The sequence below is a fragment of the Diuraphis noxia genome, unplaced genomic scaffold (genome assembly GCF_037042655.1).
Source record: "Diuraphis noxia isolate RWA-SAM2 unplaced genomic scaffold, SU_Dnox_SAM2 contig0005, whole genome shotgun sequence".
Lineage (NCBI taxonomy): Eukaryota > Metazoa > Arthropoda > Insecta > Hemiptera > Aphididae > Diuraphis > Diuraphis noxia.
In genome coordinates, this window is record NW_028301715.1 from 8,950,429 (window position 1) to 8,970,396 (window position 19,968).

General features: G+C 27.0%; 2 protein-coding genes across 5 annotated transcripts; one reads left to right on the forward strand and one right to left on the reverse strand.

Moving 5' to 3' along the window:
- Positions 1-5,085: 5,085 nt before the first annotated feature.
- LOC107169381 (uncharacterized) lies at positions 5,086-9,085 on the forward strand. Its single transcript, XM_089228184.1, has 3 exons — positions 5,086-5,234; positions 5,854-5,892; positions 8,196-9,085. The coding sequence occupies exons 1-3, from the start codon at positions 5,190-5,192 to the stop codon at positions 8,835-8,837; spliced, it is 726 nt and encodes a 241-aa protein (XP_089084310.1). The 5' UTR covers positions 5,086-5,189; the 3' UTR covers positions 8,838-9,085.
- Positions 9,086-12,123: 3,038 nt separating this feature from the next.
- LOC107169477 (tetratricopeptide repeat protein 21B-like) lies at positions 12,124-19,923 on the reverse strand. 4 transcript variants are annotated; one of them, XM_089228180.1, is made up of 19 exons: positions 19,408-19,922; positions 19,170-19,300; positions 18,823-18,935; positions 17,980-18,130; positions 17,630-17,899; positions 17,298-17,549; positions 17,021-17,239; positions 16,547-16,909; positions 16,069-16,482; positions 15,804-15,969; positions 15,481-15,728; positions 15,105-15,245; positions 14,768-14,903; positions 14,579-14,694; positions 13,976-14,215; positions 13,261-13,704; positions 13,052-13,188; positions 12,716-12,993; positions 12,124-12,646 (listed from the first exon to the last, which is right to left on the reverse strand). In XM_089228180.1, exons 5-19 carry the CDS (start codon positions 17,870-17,872, stop codon positions 12,435-12,437), a joined length of 3,609 nt encoding a protein of 1,202 aa, XP_089084306.1. In that variant the 5' UTR covers positions 17,873-17,899; positions 17,980-18,130; positions 18,823-18,935; positions 19,170-19,300; positions 19,408-19,922; the 3' UTR covers positions 12,124-12,434. The 4 variants fall into 4 exon arrangements, with proteins under 4 accessions (XP_089084306.1, XP_015374716.2, XP_015374724.2 ...); XM_015519230.2 differs by having other exon boundaries at positions 17,630-18,130; XM_015519238.2 differs by lacking the exon at positions 19,170-19,300 and having other exon boundaries at positions 17,630-18,130.
- Between the last annotated feature and the right edge of the window lie 45 nt (positions 19,924-19,968).

The window sequence follows — 19,968 nt, forward strand, 5'->3', positions numbered from 1 at the left end:
TACAAATCTATCATGGCATTATCGTTTATATTATTTATTATAATTTTTTTTTAATACGTTTCACATTAAACGTGAAATAAACATAAAAATGTAATTTAAGACTTATAAACAAATATCAACAGGCTTACTTATGGCTCAAAAATAAATTTTTAACGAAGCACTGTGAAAGCTCCATGCACTGTATCGATGCACAATGTGCACGTTTATGAAGATAATAAAAAATGTTATCGTTTAAAAATGATAAGTATACAGTAGGTATACACTACAAACCTTATGAATGCCCTAAAATATTTATGCCCTAAAGTATTATAAAATATGCATTTAAAAAAGCATATTTATAATAAATAAGAATATTTTAAGATATTATGATACAGAAATAGATAAATTTGATTATATGTATAGATTAATTTGATTAATTATCCAAGATAATTATTTTCTTTTTTCAGGTTTGTTTTCATCATGCATTGAGTTTTAGTATAAAATAAAAATGGTTAAATTTTTTTAATAAACAACTTAAATTGAATATATTTATATATTTTTAATATAGTACTAATTACCTTGAGCATTACATTGGACTTTTAGATATTTTCTCAAGTTGGAAATTAAAAACTTACTCATTCATATAAATAATTTTCAAATATGCAACTATAAATTTGAAATATAAATTCGTATTATAAGTAAACAAATTTCTATATTACTATGCTATTTGTTTAACAATTATTTAAAAACATGCTAACTCGAAGTCCCGAGTACTATTTATCAGCATGAGTGTATATTATAATAAGATCAAGCTATCTTATTTTGTACAATATCAATGGACACTCATAAATAATTAACTACTCATATTTAAATTTATTTTATTTAAAATCATTGTCGTACACCAAATAGTATACCATTTATACCTATTTAGTATTCAAAATTAAGAAGTTTGTAAGAGGTTGAATTCAAAGTCACTGCAATTACCAAAATATCTATGTTTATACTTAAATTAAATTATTACTGCTGTTGTGTTGTTTATTTTTATAATTGTATTATAGTCCCTACTTATTTAGCTATTTATAAATATTTTAAAATATAGACAATGAGAACATCGTAATCATTTAATTTCTATTTCCATAATCAATTCTACTATATTGTGAATCGTGGATTTAAGTCAAAACTCAGCTGGTTCCTACAGTAAAATCGTTGTTTTGCGTGTTTTAAATTATTATTATTTTCATAATTCATAATATTACTTATATCTAAAGTGTATTTTGTGTAAGGTAAGTATAATTATATTTTTAAATAATTTAGAATTATGAATGAAAATAAAATAATAATAAATATACAAAGATAAAAAAACTGCTAAAGGTGTAATATAAGACGTGATACTAGTATTTATAACCAATGGTGATGCTGATGCTATACACTGAAAAAAAACCTTGGTAATCTCATTGTTGGAATGACAAATTCATATCAAAAATAGTAAAATAGTTATAAAATTGACATAAATTAAAAATCCATATTTTATTAAAAATTATTTCGGACATTACTTTGTACCGTCCCCCCGTTTAAGTAAAAAAAAATAGTAGGGGTACGCAAAAAAAAATAAAAATAGTAGAGGATCTCCGTCGCTCCGCACCCCTCCCACAAAAAAAAAATCGTACTCTGTACATGCACTATAACAAGTAAATGACAATGAAGTAAAAAAAAAGTGCAAATGTGAGTTAGGCTCTGCCATACACTATACAGTAGGTGTGATTAAAATGATTATAATACCAATCCATAAAATAGCAGAGGTAAAATATGTAAGTGCTAATAATATTTAAAATAAACTTATAAATACAATGATTATAAGTGGCATAAAATGTAAGTTGTCAAAAAAGGTAATATAGTATAAAATTATATTTGCAATTAAATATATTATATAAATTATAAAGATATTAGGTATTGCAATTTGTGACATAAAAAAACGCAATTAATTAAAAAATTGCATAAAATGATAGGTATAATTTATAAAAATAATATGAATAGGTAGATATAATAAAGCAATAAAAACAATAATTATAATTACACTTACACACATCTTAAACTAAGCACTCAGTTAAAATATTCTCTTTGTACCAGTTGAGCTATTATTTTTATACTTTGATTATTATTTACCTATTTACCTCCTCCATTTTACGGGTTGGTATTATAAACCTGAATTTAAAATATGTCAGAGTATCCGCCACCGGTATATTAGTTTGTGAGCAAATGACAAATGGTACATTTGGTTGAGGGTATAAATGGTATATTTTAAAATGCAAAAAACAGCCGTTGAGGGAAACTAGTCAACACCCGGTTTGTATGCCTATATAATATAATTACAAAGTATTTTATGATAATATTGTAATTAAAGTAATTTATTATAGTATTATAGGTAGATTGCAATCATTTTTCCCTAAAAACTTGCATTAAAATGTAAAATATAATACAATTATAAATTATAAAAATATATGCATGTTAAATATTTAAAGTATCACCACACAAATATTATTGTGAAAAAAATTGTACCTATGCAGCATTGCAGTCTAAGTATTGAGATATTTTTAAATTTTAACAATAACAACTTATGGAGGAACTTGTATAAAATTGTCAAGCTTTTTAGCTTACCAACATTCTGAGCTGTTGTCTTGTACATCTAAAAAAGTAACGTTATCCTGGCACCCGGAACTTGTAAAGTTGTAACGCCGTTTTCTGAGGCACCGATGTGGTTACAAAATTTTTTTTTGCGGTTAAAAAATGTTACATAATACCAAACAGTTTTCAAGTCGAAATTTTGACCTTGGGGTACCAGGGTAACACACCTGTGATTAGGTATTATTATTATTTATCTAACATGCTTACAAAAACAACTCTCACACTTTTTAGAATGATATGATTTTGATCATTTTTCTTTTGTCAAAAAGAAAAACACTCTTTAAAGGGTGAATTGGACTTGGATCTTCTTGAAAATTCTATTTCTAAATCATATATATGATTTTGAGTAAACAATTTTTCACAAGATTTTGTTATTTGTAATACCTATGTTTGTTTTAAGCAACGAAATTGAAGTTCAATGTGCGAATGTGCCCTGTATAAAATTATTCTTTATCTAACGAAAAAAAATGTATTAAATCAGACTACTTTAAGATTCGTGAGTTTTTCGTGTAAAGCGTGTTTTGAGCAAAAAATCAAATTTTTCATTTTTGATCGGCGATGTTGACATACACGTGCGTAGATAACCCGGCAATCCTCTAGCACAAACGCCATGGTTGGTGCCAGCGAAAATGCGTATTGCCTAAATATTTCCCCTTAATTAAAACACGAGAGTAGCCAGGGGGCATTACGTTCGATTTGTTTTCATCGCAATTCATATATTTATAAATCCAAAATTATAATATTATTTGATACACAATGTTTATTTGATAGTACACGCACGTCAATATAAATACATTTTTAATAAGCTTATTTAGTTTCTTACCAAAGACCGTGATTACAAATAGGCATTGGGAGTTAAAGGTCTTAAAACTAGATGCATTTAGCATAATGGATCAAATGTGTTCCAAAAAAATACGAATTAACTATGCATTAAAACAAAAATAAATAACAGTATTATTGAAATTTGTAATTATGAATTATTATATAAAATCTATATCAAGGTCATTAAACCCATAAATAATATTTTTTTAAATATCACAAGTCTATATTATATTTTTAAACATCGATCACGGTGACCAGGACCGCAAACAGTATTTCGTGAAAATCACACAACATATGTAACAACATAGGAATTTGAGTTTTTAAATTGCATTGTTGGAATAAATCTTTTATTTTACAGAATAGTTCCAAAGTTAAAATAAAATACAAAAAAAGCTGGATAATGGATATAAACTAAATGTTATAAAATTTATCAAAAACCTTATTATATGCAATAATATATAAAACACAATTTTTGATTTAGATTTAGATTTCTATTACTTACCTATATCCCTAATAAGATTTTTATTTGACACTACTAATTATTTAAGCATCCATAAAATATAGTCATTTGGAAGATGCTTTAAATTACAATTAACAGTGTTAACACTTACCATTTCAATCATTATATTATTTTTCAGTAAAACATATATTTTCTAATCCAAATTTAGTTGTCACGAGCAAATCATTGGCACAGGTTTCTTACAAAACTTATTACATGTATAGGTACTTAAGCACTATGGTATTCCATTTCGAAATCATTTTTATTTTGCTTTAAAATTTAAATGATAATAATTATATTATATTATAGGTACCTATTCAAATTATTTAAAATGTTTATCAGTTGTTATAAATATTAGTTATACCTAAAATATAATGTAACCAGAATTCCTAATGCTAGCTGTTGTACAGTGTACATGACTATAAGATAATATTAATTCGTTTGAAAACTATTTCACAATAGATGAATTATATTAATAATAGGTACTATTACATTACATTATTGTATTGTGGTACAAAAATACACCATCGAGTGGTCAAATATTATTTTATTACGAAGTGAGGATCAGCAACGTCGTATAATGTATAAATATTATACAATATAAGCCGAAATATATATTATTTAATAATATTAATAATATTATGAATTATGTGTATCCATCTGTGTAAATTTTTACTATGCATAACAATAATAGCAGTATTTATAATAGTTTATTTACAAATTATAATATAATATGATTTCATTTATACATTTAAGTTAAGTACCTACATATAAAATACATACCTATCACAATGGTTGTAGCTTGTATTGAGAGGTGATCATGGAAAATAGGAGCTAACATTTTTTGGGGGTAATAGATGAAATTTGCAAAACTTCATCCCTCCTCCTTACAATTATGGCTAAATTACACTACTTGAAGTAGATATATGAAACAAACATTACACATTTTTCATTATATTTTACAATAGATTATTTGTTATTATTGTGTATGTATAAGCAATTATGTGCAATTATGTAAATTATAGTTGCAACAAAACAATTTAGCAGACTTTAGTTATGACGAACACGTGTTCTGCTGTATAATATAGCGTTAATTTTATATTTTAAACATGGTATATAAATGACACAGAAAGAAGAAAATAGATAGGTATATCATTTATTTAGAAAACATAGTTATCTAACTAGTTTTTGGTTTCCCTCTTTAAAAATGAAGACTTTCTTCATACTATGCACGGCTGTAACAGTCTTACAGGTTTGTCATTTAGATTTATTATTTTAAGGTTCAAATATGTTTAATATGATCAACTATCACACATTTGTATTTTTTTTTATATATTATATACATTAAACATAAACTTATATCTAATTAACTCACACGTTATTTTAGATAATTTATATGCAATAAGTAATGTACTAATGTGATTGTAACATTATTATTAATTTAGTATTTCACTCTCATAGGAACTTCATTAGTTTTTCTTACACGAATTTAAAAGTACTGAATATGTATAGGTTCGGATTATTAGATTCTGAGTGGATCAATGAATTTATTAATTTTACAAAGATATTTGTGTGTGTATTTTTTTTTTATTTATAGTTTTCAAATTCTAGGTGGTTTTTCATTTCTGGGATAAACTTAAATCTAGTTTTTCCTGAGATGGGGTCATTAATAAAAATATTCTCTATACTGTTCATTCAACATAATCATGAAAAAAAAAATGATTTGGGAAAGCGATGGGAATTTTCAAACCCGTTCTTGATTGATTTTATGTTGCAATTATAATTATAATTATTAAAAAATATTTATCATATTATAACACCCATGTATTATTAATGAGAACTAATCAAATAATTATACAAATATGTTATAGATTTTCGATGTATTCATCGCGGATGTTTCAGCGGCCACGGTAAATATCAATTAAAAGATAAATTATAAAAATAAAATTACTAAGAGTTATAACCCGGTATTATAGTATATTTGCTTGATAAAAATGATTGTGTTTTAAAAATTGATTATTGTTGTATGAATAGGTTTACCGATTATATAAAACATTTTCACCAAAATCAGTAGGACATATACAATATACGCACCAATATAGATAGGTATTATAAATGGCAAAAGCACCAAAAATATAATTATAATAAAGAAATATAATGTACACCAATACTATTATTTACTATGTTATTAGGTATTGATTTTTTAATTATATTTTATATATTTAAAAATATTTAAAACCGTCAATGATAAATATTAAGCAAAGCTATTATACTCGTGAAAACAAAAAAATTATATGTACCTACTTGTCAAAAAAAAAAAAAAACAGACATAACAATAATAATCATTATAGTTATTGAGCAACGAGCATAGGATATTTTATGTGATATTATCACATTCACATTGTAAAAATGCTTTTATTTATTATTTGCAAGCATTTATAACCAATTATTATGATACCAAACTTAAGCTAGCAGTGAGCTGAGTCTCGCTTCGTCGAAAATGTTACTGATCAATAAAATATAGATATACATTTTTGATCATTGGGACTAGCGACAATACAATTAGCTAATAGATCAATAAAAAAAATATAGTAAGTTATGTTTAAAACAAGTATTATAAATGATATTTCAAAATATCTATATCTATACTTGAAATAATAAAAATTAACGTTTAAAAAAAACTAAATGAAATTTCCATTTACCAAATAACATAACAATAATTTTTGTCGGAGACTTTTAACTATTATCAAATTTTGAATAATTATATTATATTATTTAAATTAATGATTTTTGTGTAAAATAGTTCAAAATTTAAAATAACAACATTGCAGTTTTTTATGCTCAATCGTGTAGGTTTTATTTTGTTTTTCTATATCCTTTTATCTATTTACTGACAAATTTACTCATTCGTGTCGTAAAAAAACGATGGTATATCATATACTCAAATACTCATTCGTGTTGTAGCCGGATGTAGTGTTGGCATAGACGTAGTGTCATGCATTTTTATGTGGAGAAGACTGAGGGGAAGCTTTAGCCTACAATGTTTCGGGTATCTATTTAACATATATTCTAAAAATGGTAATTAAAAAAATGTATGAAGCTAAACGGTATTCCGGAGGTATAGCTCGCTTAGCCCCTCCCCCTCATTCTACACCCACAAATATCCATATTTTTGGCTATTAAGTAGATTCGATAGGTACCGATCGTTGAATGTGTTCAATATTATGGACAATTTTCTATAATTATATAAGTGAAGTGTGCATGCAGGTCGTATAAATGTGTACAATAATGCGTTATACAAATATTATTTATTTTGTTTTTTTTTTTAGTTAAAGGTATTAATATTTTTCCAACCATATTAACAATAACCTAGAAATCCGATAAAATAGCTAAATACAGAGTATTTGAATTGTCATAGAAAGCACTTGAAAACAACTGTCTAACATTTTTCAATTTTTTAAAATTAGTAATATTCAAAATTTTAGTATCCATCTAACTTTGAAAGGTTAAGGAATTCAATTCTAAAAAACTAATGACGAATTCAAAATATGCATATGTTTATGCTTTCAGAAGACTTACCTATCCGATGACTAAGATAGACGATAGAGTTGGCATAAGATAGGTCTACCGGTCTGTGTATTTTTATAGAAAACAGATCGTTGCGATCGAATCGTACCCCCTTGTACAAAACGCATAAAATGCTTATGAAGACAAGAAGTAGGTATTGATAATATAATATTATTGGTGGGTTAGTATATGTTATTAAAATATTAGCACAAAAACTCTGAAGCTCTAATGCTCTATCGCTGTGTGGAAATAAAAGATATTATAATGACTTAGTCACACAGGTTAGATAGATATGTGGAATGTTGTAGCTTTTGTACCATAAGATTTATTTTTCGCGAATCTCATTCTGATGCCCACATCTTCCACTGTTCATTTTTTGATATTTAATATTTTTCTGTTATATTGAATCACTAAATGCATGGTACCCAACTTACTGTAACAATAAACATTATAAATTATAATATTGTATTGTATTCATAATATATTATCGTACATAATATAGTTAGGTATTTCAAAAAAATAATAAGTAATATTAGTTCGTAGTTCGTAATCAATTGATTGATTGGTTAACATGGTATTGATATGAAGTAAATTAACTAAAATTATTATAATAATTACCGTTATTAATATTATTATTTTAATATAGAATGAAAATAAACCAAACACACCAACACAAAGAAAAGTGCTTAAGCCCCAACCGACTCCATCAAATAATAAACCAGACAATGACAATCTTGGAAAAAATCCAAACGATGTTGATTCGGGGGAAACTGGAACGCCGACGACGTTCATAGATTCGGGTAAACGAGTTGTAAAAACTATGCAGAAGATTGCCTCCAGACGTGGTGTTGGCGTAATGAACGGGTTTTCTGGATTTTTGAAAAAATCTGACGGTGCATTCAACGTTTTTGGAAATTTCTTACGTGAGCGAGCGAATAATGTGAATGAAGTGGCTGAGGAGAGTTTAGGGTTGGTATCGGGTTTCGGTGACAGTTCAACAAGAGGAGCGAAAAATTTAATCAAGAGTAGTAGAACTATTGGTGCAGAGGGTGCAAAAGAATTAGATTCCAATTTGCAAAAACTTACTAAGTTGGGTGTAAATGCAATACAATTGGGAGGTACTGCTGTTGGCGCGCCGATTTCCCTAGGCGGAAACGCATTGGCCGCCACCAATTGGGTTGTCAAAGCTCCAAGTAAAATATCGAAAAAGGTTACTAACAGATTTTTCGGAAGAAACATAAACGAAGAAGAAGATCAAGATGGAGATAGAAATAAAAAAGGCGTTTAAACCAGTCAAACCACAAAAAACGATTAAGTTGTTGGTAATCAACAGTAAAAAAAAGGAAACGTTATAAAAAAGGAAAACAAATTTAAAACTGTCATCGAAAACCTGGCAAAAAAAACCCCGTAATTCAAAAGGAAATACAATTATAACAAAATAACTCACTGAACTAAAACATAATAATTATTATATTGATAATATTTGTAAAAATTATTTGGATGTGATTATAACATAATATAATATATAACAATGGATTTCTGTCTGTTTGTTTGTCCTTTATGCACTCCTATAAACGGCTGCACCGATTGCGACGAAATTTGGTTCAAAGATATATTAGACCAGAGACCTATGGGCAGAAGGTAAGCTAAGTTAAAAAGTGATAGGCCCAACCCCGGGTAGGTGTTCAAACAGACATTTTGAGATTTACAATGGAAATTTTTGTTCATTTATAATATACTGCTATTAGTGATGGTTGCTATTATTCTTATATATTTCTTCTCATTGTTGTATTATTTGTATAACATATATCTCTGAATTATTTTTAACAGTGCACTTCATAGTCCGTACAAAATTCTAGCTCTTAAATTATGACTCCCCCCCCCCCAAAAAAAAAAAAGATCAATTTGGTAGTTATACGCCTCGAGCGCGAAAGAAAATGGCAATACGAGCTTCAGAAAAAATCGAGCAAAGGTATTATGAATGATAATTAGCCTATAATTGTATTACTTAACCTATCTTCTGCCCACAGGTCTCATATATCTCTGTACCAAATTTCGTCGCAATCGGTCCAGCTGTTTAGGAATGTATATAGGACAAGAATGTCCCGCGATGATTTACCCATCATTGGGATATCTCACGAAATAATGGAGATATCGAAATTCTGGTTTTGTTATTAGACTCACAGGGATAAGAACAACAATATAATTTCATTTTTAAATTTATTTTAATGTTTTGGTAGAAAATTTGAAGAATTTTTATTTAAATATTAAAAAAAAAAAATAAAGATAGCCATTTTGTAAAGTTTATTTTTCTGAAAATGTTGACGTTTTATTTTTATTAATTTCCTGATTTTTAATATTTTTTCTAGTTTTGAAGAAATAAAATATGATTATAACAAGGCGCACTGCATAAAATCGTTCGTCCGGTCGTACGAGCATGTGCGTGGCGCGGCGTGTCACATGTTTGATAACACTATACGGTGTTAAATAATTCGACATTTTTCTCAAAACTAAAAATAAAAAATAAAAATCAGGAACATTTTGAAACGTCAATACTTTCAGAAAAATAAACTCTACACAATGGCTATAGTGAATTTTTTCGAAATAATATTAAATAAGAAATATATTTTTTAGCTTTTTTAACAAAACATTAAAATAAATTAAAATACGAAATAATTGTAGTTCTTATGCCTGTGAGTCTTGTTTTACAAAACTGAAATTTTGATATTTCCATTATTCGGGGATATCGCAATGGGTAAATCCTCGCGGGGACACCTTGTATGTATACAGAGTGTCCCAATGAGATCTGACATTCTGACAAATGAAATAACTTTTGTTCTAATCAATATTTTTTAAAAATTTCTTTTAAATATAATCCATAGACACTTGCGCTACATTTTTAGAATACATTTTTTATCTTTTATTTTTTAATACTGAAAATAAAAAACTTAAAAATTGATAAATTTTTTTTTCGAAATATTCAATATAGCCAATTTGCAAATTTGATTTTCAGAAAAATGTATATGTTAAAAACACTTATTTAAGTCAAAAGACTGATTTTTTACAATTTTTTTAAATATCAATATTTTCGTTAGGTAAATTATAGTAATTTATATAGTTTATACATCACATATTATTAAAATAAATACAATAAAAAAATAATTAGATTTTAACATGCACTTATTTAAAAATGTTCTTATAAAATATTTTTAAATAACTTTATTATTATTTGAAATTACAAGGTTTCTAACATAAACTAGATCGTAATTTACTCAACGAAAATATTGATATTTAAAAAATTGTAAAAAATTAGCCATTTGGCTTAAATAAGTGTTTTTACCATATCAATTTTTCTAAAAATCAGATTTACAAATTGGCTATATATAATATTTCGAAAAAAATTTTTATCAATTTTTAAGTTTTTTATTTTCAGTATTAAAAAATAAAAATAAAAAATGTAGCGCAAGTGTCTATGAATTATATTTAAACGAAATTTTTTTTAAATATTGATTAGAACAAAAGTTATTTCATTTGTCAGATCTCTGTGGGACACCCTGTATACCTATATATTTATCTAGCTATATCTTTAAAAATGGATTTCTGTCTGTTTATCTTTTATGTATTAATGTATTCCAATTCCAATTGCTAAACCGATTGCTACAAAATTAATTGGTAGGTACAGAGATTATTATTAGAACTATTGGCATTTGGCAGAATATTAGCTAAGTTAAAAAGTGACACGCCCGATACCATTCAATTGAATATATATATATATTTGACTTTTCTCGATAAAACGAAAAAATTTACACAATGATAAATTAAATTAAGATTATTAGTATATTTTAACCGTTATCTCTATATGTATGTAATATATATATATATATATATATTATGTATAAAAATATACTGCAAACATAATCACAGGAAACCAATTTAAAACACAGTTTGAAACATATAATAAGAAGTAGAATTTTAACGGGCTACGAAGTGCACTGGTTCAGCTAGTAATAAAATATAAAAGTATATACCGTCTAATTGGACAGGGCGCTGGTTTAGAGGGTATAGGCGATTCAAAATCGCTACCCAAATCTTGGCAAATGAAAAAATAAAATAAATTCTCAAATCTGCAGGTACTGGTGTCTACTGTATAGACTTAATCAATTTGACTGGAGCGACTTTAATATTTATTGTTTAAAATAAAAAAATTCCAAAAATCAGATATTATTACTATGCAATATTTTCACAAAATACCGTAATAGTCTAAATTTAATTATTCCCTTTTACAAGCTCACAGTTCAATAACAAATTGTAGTGTTACAAATGTAAAAATAAATAATCTCATTGCTATAATGACTATGATTTGTAACTTATTTATTACATACCCAGGTAATAAACTACCTAACTACAACTTAATTATTCGTTAACTCAGCTACACGTCGGCTACATATTATCTGTAATAGACGTGGTCTCTAGAGTCTTGAGACTCTGAATAATCAAGCATTTTGCATTATCAAGTTATTAGCACCATTGATTTCAGAATATATTCTATAGCACCCAATATGTGTTCCTATTGATGTGTGTGTGTGTGTGTGTGTGTGTGTGTGTGTGTGTGTGTGTGTGTGTGTGTGTGTGTGTGTGTGTGTGTGTGTGTGTGTGTGTGTGTGTGTGTGTGTGTGTGTGTGATTCTAGCGAAATCAATACATCAAAATTCAAAATCAAATAGGAGATGACAAAAATATATTAAAATTATTTGTTAAAGATATAGTCATTTGTTTATGAAATTTACTAAATTTTTATTATAATATTTGGTAATTTACTTATTCAGTTAATTTGGTTTGAGTGAAAAATGAACGTAATAAAACAGATTAACTTTTAACACAATCAGTTATCGTGATCTTAATGATAGTCTTGCTTTGTCCATAATATCTTTTTTCAATTTAACTTGGTCTGGACTTGAAGGGTTTAAATCAAAGCATATTTCAACAGATCTTGTGAATAGCTTTAATTTATACAAATTTACAGCTAGCTTGTATCCGATTTTAAAATACTTTTGTCCACTTAATGCCCAAGCACGTTCATAATAATCCACAGCATCGTCTAAATTTAAGTAAAACATTTTAGAAATTTAAATGTGCATATAATTTACTATAAAATGTATTAATATACCATATTTCTGTTCTTTTTCGGCCACAGCACTTAAAAGTTCTAAACCTTTTATTGATGATTTATTATAGACAAGAACTTTATTAACCAATTCCACACATATATTGGTCTTTCCGGACTGAAAATATAATTCTGCCATGAGTAACCAACTGCGTTCCAAATATTCAGCTTCTTCAAATTGCCAGGTAGCTTTTAATGCAACTCTTTTTAAAATTGTCTTAGCTCTTTGTGCTTGTTTTTGATAAACAAAAGCAATTGCCAACCCTAACGAAGCAGCAATTCTGCAAGTACAATATATTTTTATAAACATTTTATGAACACAATTTAACGTTTTATTACTTGCAAGACTCTTGTGACAATTCATTAAAAATATTTATTGCTTTTTCTACAGATGATTTTTCTTTGGACTCTAATAATACATAAGTTGACAACAACGTATGATTTTTTAGTTCTTCTGGGGTATTTGGTTTCATCTCCTAGAAATAAATACATTTATAACATCTAAACTTAATATTGCAAAACTGCTAATATTTTATTATTGTACATACTGTTATCAATTTATTGGCCAAGTTTAAATTTAATGTGGCTTCATCCAAACAAATCTGAATCATGTTGTGCAGTGCTTGTTGTCCCCATTCAGCATCGTTTTTGGCCAAATTGAAATGCTTCATTGCATCATTGATGTTTGATGCGTACCAACAATATAAACCATAACAGAAATGAAACCCAGCTTGGGCAGTATTCTTATTTGCTACTGCCATAGATGTCTTTACTTCTTCCAAACAATCAGTTCTACGGCAAACTTCTATCAGCCGAGCTAATGCTGCCCAATTCGTAGGTTGCTTTTCCAAAAGTTTATAAAAATGTTTCTTAGCTGTTACAAAATCACATCGTCTAAATGACAAATCAGCTACTATCAACAGTGCTAAATCATTTCTTGTATCTTTTAGCAGTGAAGAACATATCATTTCACATGAATTCCAATCATTCATCTACAGAATAAAAAAAAATATATAATCTTCTTTAGATAAATAGGCACTACATTAGGAATAACCATGATTTTTTAGATCTAATCCTAAAATATTATTATCAATAATGTACACAAGGCAGATTTTTGTATTTTGTAAGTCCATTCAATTATTATGATAACCCAGGTTGAATGCATAACCCAGGTTTAATTTGTTACTTTACACTTAATTACACTACGAGCTTAGATAAAGCTAGTTAATATGCATAAATGAAACATTTTTAACTTAAACTTACCTGCATATACAACTTGGCTAAATTTATCTTTAATGAACTCGCGTCATTACTGTCTACATCTACAAGTACAAGCGCTTGTTTGTATAAAGAAACAGCAAGATCATTTCGATTTAACTTATGAGCAATCTCGCCACTATGTCTCAATATATTTAATCTGGTGCTCAACTCTTGGTTTTCTAAGTAAGAACACTGTTTTAATAAATCAAGTGCTTCATCTAATTTACCTTTTTTTTCTAAAGCCTGTAAATACAAACAATATAGGTACATAATACATAATACATAATAAAAAAAATATATCATGTACAACCTAAAAAATCAGTACCTAGGTATGAATACAATAAATTATCTATAAAAAAAACAATGAATTTATATTTATTAAGCTAAATTATAGAGTAATAGAAATATAAAAATAATTATTATTTTAGGTTTTGAGAAATTGTTTTTATTTAATAATTCAAGAATAAAGAATAGTTAGTAAAATTTTTTTCATATATAGTATGATGTATTTGGCATAAATCTGTGATCACCCCAACATACTGCCTACTACTAAAGAGATTTTAGAGATTTCACTGTATTTAATCACAATAGTTTAAAAAAACATACATTTGCCATAGGAATAACTTTAACTTCTAATGGAAGTGGATTTAAAACTTTAATTGCCATATCACACTGATTCAATTTGATCAAAAGATTTGCCATCTCCAATGCACCATCAATACCTATCACAACCAAAACATGAATATTTTAAATGCATACCTACATAAATAATGTGATTTAATTTAAAGTAGGTACCTGATTTATTATAAAACTTGATAGCCTCATCATATTGATGTGCTGCAACTAACACTTGGGCAACTATTAAGAACAATGAAGGTTCAGCCTTCAAACTTAATGCACTCTTGATCACTCTAATAGCCTCATCAGGTTCCTATCATAATAAATTGTATTTTTAATTTATTATTACAATAAACTAAAAATAATATAAATATTAAATGACATTTAAAAAAACTTGAACTACCTAACCCAAATACTAAAATAATACACAAAAAAAATATTATAATAATAACATATGAATTAAATGCAATCCCCAACCTTGAATTAAGTATAATGAAAATATATTTATAATTACCTGAATTTTTAAATATGCATTTGCCAGTTCAATCATATTATCAACAGTGGGAAAACTATCAACTAAATTTTTAAAGCATTCAGCATATTCAAATGGATCTTGATTTGTCTTCATGACAATATCAGCTTTCATTTTTTGGGCCTAATATTTAAATAATTTGATTGAATTAAGGCATATATAACTAAAATTTACTATGAGTAAATAGACTATGCCTTTTGGATATAAATATAATTGAAAACAAAATTACATAATACATACCAATATAATGAATAAAAACTATAAGTGTAACTAGTTATATGATACAGCACAATTTATAACTACAATGAATTGTTCTATTCTCATTAAAATATACTTGATAATGAATTTTTAAACATACTTTAATAAAGACATCTTGATCAGATTGAATGGAATTTAATATTTTTAAAGCACTTTTAGTATCATTTTTGTACATAGAAATGTTTGCTTCAGCTATTTTAATTTCTCCTTCATAATTTGTATCTTTTAAATATTCATACGCATTATTCACAGTTGTTATTGCTTTATCGATTTTGTTTTCCATACAGTAGCATTCACTTAGAGTACTAAACAAAGAAGCTAAATTGTTGTGTTCAAGTTCATGTTCATCTAAAATATGAAATAGTTCACTATTAGTTTTATTTATAATCTTAGTAGGTATCTGGGCCTAGTTAAATATATTACTTGACAATTTATTCAAAGCATTTTCTAAATCTTGAATGCATTCATTATTCCTTTCAAAATGTTTATGAACAAGTCCATTTAATAGACTATATAAGGGCCAATTACTAATTGATAAGTTGTAGCTAAGACCTAAATCCAAGCTTTTAGAAGCATTTGCAAAATGACCCTTAACAAAAAAAAATGTTTATACATACATATATATTATTAACAACTTAATTTTGAAATTTCTAGGTATAAAAATCACAAAAAAAAAAAAACAATTTACCTGCTTTATCAAAAGATTAGCAATCATAAGATGTGCTTCTGAATTTGTAGGATCTAGTTCTAATACTTTTTCTAGTGATTTATGAGCTTTTTTTATATTTTGAATATTTCCAAGCATTAACCAACAATCAATAAGTCCAGGGCAAACATTTAAAATCTTTTCTAAGGCAATTTCTTTATAGGTGCTATCAGACAAGTGTTTCAAAAACATCATTATCATATTTGGATTAAGTTGTATCAAGTATTCTGGGCCAAATGATAAATGAGTGATAGAATCAAACTGCTTTTCAACTGCTAATTTTATTAAGGTTGATTTCACTTCATTATTTTTTGTACAATATGCATTTATGAAGATAAGTTCGCTTGATTTTAATTCTCCTCTAATTTCATTTAGCAATTCAATTTCTTTTTCAACCTAAAAATAACATTGAGTATTTTTTTACTATGATAAACTGTTATGAAATATCGAAAACATTTACTTGAACATTAACGTCATTCATTTTAATCTGACACAAAATTATCCCTTCCATTGCTTTAGGAATAGGTTCTGCGTTAGATAAATCACTATACAGTTGTATAGCTTCTTTATATTGTCCAGATAAATAAACTTGATATGCAAGTTCTAGTTTATTATTGACACTTGGTTCCAAATCAATAGCAATTTGCATAGCACGAATACACTCATCGATAATGGTTTTATGTTGACCACAAGTTCGAGATATGGCTGAAGACCACTGAACAAATAAATTTGGGATTGGTTCCGATTTTTCAATGGTTTTAAAAAACTCATCGGGTATTTCTTCATATTTCCCAACAACAACTATGTTATACAGAATTTTCGCCTGAAAATAATTAAAAGTAGTTATATAAGCTATATACGTATCATTACAAATAAAATAATAGGTATAAGGTTATACATAGTTTTTTAAGTGAGGTAGAATTTTTTAACAAACCATTATAGCTAATGGGCAGTCAGATTTTATGCCTAATATACGATCAGCAGTTTCAACGACATCGGACCATTTTTGTACACTCGTGTAAAGATTTAATTTCTCGATAAAAGGCGGTAAAAAGTCAGGTAGTTTAACAATGAGTTGATTTAACATCTGAATAGCTTCAGCAAATTCTAAAGTTGCTGCTTCACCAAGATAAGCTCCAACTGAATCATTGTTCTAAAATATATTAATATATAAATATTAAATATAACTTGCCACTGAAAAAAGAACTCACCTGTGATTGAACGGCTTTAAAGCAGTTTTTAGCTTTTTTAAGATTGTTTTCTTTAAGTTCCAACCACCCTTTAACTAAATAACCATCAACTGAACTTGGAAACTTGGATAAAAGTTGGTCAACATAGATTTTGGATTTTTCAAGACAATCACACAGCATCATAACATTTGCAGCATGATAGAGTACAATTTCTGAAGGACTGCATTCTGTGACAGTGAGTTCTAACATGTTTATTGTGTTGGTATCAGGAAACTATAGTATCAAAAAATATTAAATAATACAACTAATCAAGTTAATGATTTTAGTATATGGTAATTTAAAAATATGAATACCTCAAATTGTTTATGGGCATGGATCATTACTAGTGTAGAAGCTAATCCAACGTCAGTATTTTTAACTAAAGCATCCAGTATGGTCAGTCCTTTAGACAGTTTATTTTGAAGCACAAATGATAGACCATAATAAAGTTGATAAACTGAACTATTTTGATTAATTTGAATAGCTTTAGATCCAGATAGTTGTGCACTATGGTAATATTTTGTTCTTAGGTAATATTGTATGAGTTCAAAATCCATTTTATTTTATTTGGATACACTGGGTTCCTATTTTATTATATAAACTACTGGGTAAATTAACTTGATAAATATATGACTATAGTCCTTTAATTATTATGATATTCTACCATAATATTTTTAAAATGATAGTTTGTCAGTTGCAGGTAACTTTTTGATGATATTAATATTTCCATTTGGATATAGTTTCAGACTTTTTACGAGAAAGGGACAGTATAAAGCTGTTTGTATATTATGCTTTACCAAATAGTCAATTACTTCCTGTAAAAAAAAAAAAAAAAAAGAGGGATCATTAGAAATAAGTTTCATACACGATTATTATTATTTGACAGTAAGTATACAATAAGTAGGTACATCATTACTTTAAAAATATCAATGAACATAAGAGAAAGAGTAAAAATATAAAAACATACATAAATATCATAATCAGTTTCAATCAAACTAACACCCAATATACGGTGTTTAAAATGTTCTAGATTCAAAATTAGTAATGCAAAATATGGATTTATTAAGCCAAATTCATTGAAATTTATAATTTGTTAAATCAGTGACATGGCCAGGAAAAGACTAAGGAAACTGCCTATCCCTGAAATTTCGGAAAAATAGACTAACCTAGCCTGTATCTACTTCTATTGAATTAATTAAATGCATGATAAAATATTTAATAAGTTGTTATTAATAGATCAAAATAATAAATCAGACGCCAACAACACATAGTTTATACCAAGCCTAAATAAATAAGTATGATGACAACTTTGTGATACGCAACCGCGTTTGCCTCATCTATCGCGAGGTTCTCCGTTTCTATTACATTCTAGTGACATGTGCACCAATGAAATGCAGAGAACTACGACCAATGGTTTTGTATATAGCATAATGTGGATATGCGCAAACCGGACGAAAACAGTTTTTTTGTTATCATACCTATTTATTTAGTCATGGTTTATACATACTTGAAAAATTAAAAATCCAAGTTGTTGACCTCTATGTTCAACAGGTACTTCAGTATGATATAAGACAAATAGACCATCAATTATTTTGTATTGAATTTTAATACTAAAATTTCCTGAAAAAATAAACTATTTTAGCATCTGTTTGGAAGGTTCTTTAAATAAAAATCTTAAGAATAACAAAACACCGACAAGTTTAAGTACCAAAGTAAAAATATTACTGCCACACAATTTTATATTTAAAATATGCTTGTAAATGGAAAATGGAAAACATAAAGATATTGGAAAATTTAGGTTTAATTATGAGTGCTAATACTACGTTTAAGAAGAACATTAATTAGGCCCCTTACCTTTGGCATGTAAAATTTCGTGCTTGAAAGTTGTATTTTTTACATCATGTAAAAGTTTATTTTTCATAGCATATTGTGTACTTTTGAAAATAAAGCGATTCATGATAATAAGTGCAAGTAGATATTCAACTCTAAGTGTAAAATGACCAAAATTAAAATAAATTAGCAAAATGTTAATGTGTGGTGCATCAACCTTGTTTTTTTGTAATAATTAATGATCATTAAAGTTATTACATACCTTGGTGATTACGTAATATTCGTATTGACCCTAGTGCAATAGCATATTAATTGTTTAATATTTTTAATAATTGAATCAAACCATAAAGATGTAATAAGACACTAAAAGTTTTAATTATCCAAAGACCAAAAACTAATTATTTTAACTGATCAATGAATCATTTCTCCATGCTACTCAAAAAATCGTAAGTGGTCAGTCATTTTTTTTAAAACGGACTTAACGGACTCCATATTATATTTTCTGTATTTCAGATTTCTGTTAAGTAATAAGTACCGACATGGATTATGGATAATCTGTCTTATAATAAGTGATAATATAGAATATTATTAACATCTATTCTATAGACGGACTGGAGATGGACTTAAATAATCATAATTATTCATAATCATAATTTTATGTTATAATAATATATCTATGATAATCACAGTAACAGCAAAGAACTGAAAGAACAAACGTAAAGGAAAAAATTATTAAATATGAATTAAGAAAATAAGAACTCTATCGACTATCACTCATAGACCTATTATTAACAATTTTAATTTATTAGTCTATGCTATCACT

Coding starts and splice junctions, on each gene's coding strand:
- LOC107169381 (XM_089228184.1), top strand. CDS start 5,190: ATGAAGACTTTCTTCATACTATGCACGGCTGTAACAGTCTTACAG. Junction 5,235..5,853: donor CGGCTGTAACAGTCTTACAG/GTTTGTCATTTA, acceptor AATATGTTATAG/ATTTTCGATGTATTCATCGC. Junction 5,893..8,195: donor CGGATGTTTCAGCGGCCACG/GTAAATATCAAT, acceptor ATTTTAATATAG/AATGAAAATAAACCAAACAC.
- LOC107169477 (XM_015519238.2), bottom strand. CDS start 17,872: ATGGATTTTGAACTCATACAATATTACCTAAGAACAAAATATTACCAT. Junction 17,240..17,297: donor TTAAAGCCGTTCAATCACAG/GTGAGTTCTTTT, acceptor AATATATTTTAG/AACAATGATTCAGTTGGAGC. Junction 15,729..15,803: donor TGCTTTGAATAAATTGTCAA/GTAATATATTTA, acceptor TTCATATTTTAG/ATGAACATGAACTTGAACAC.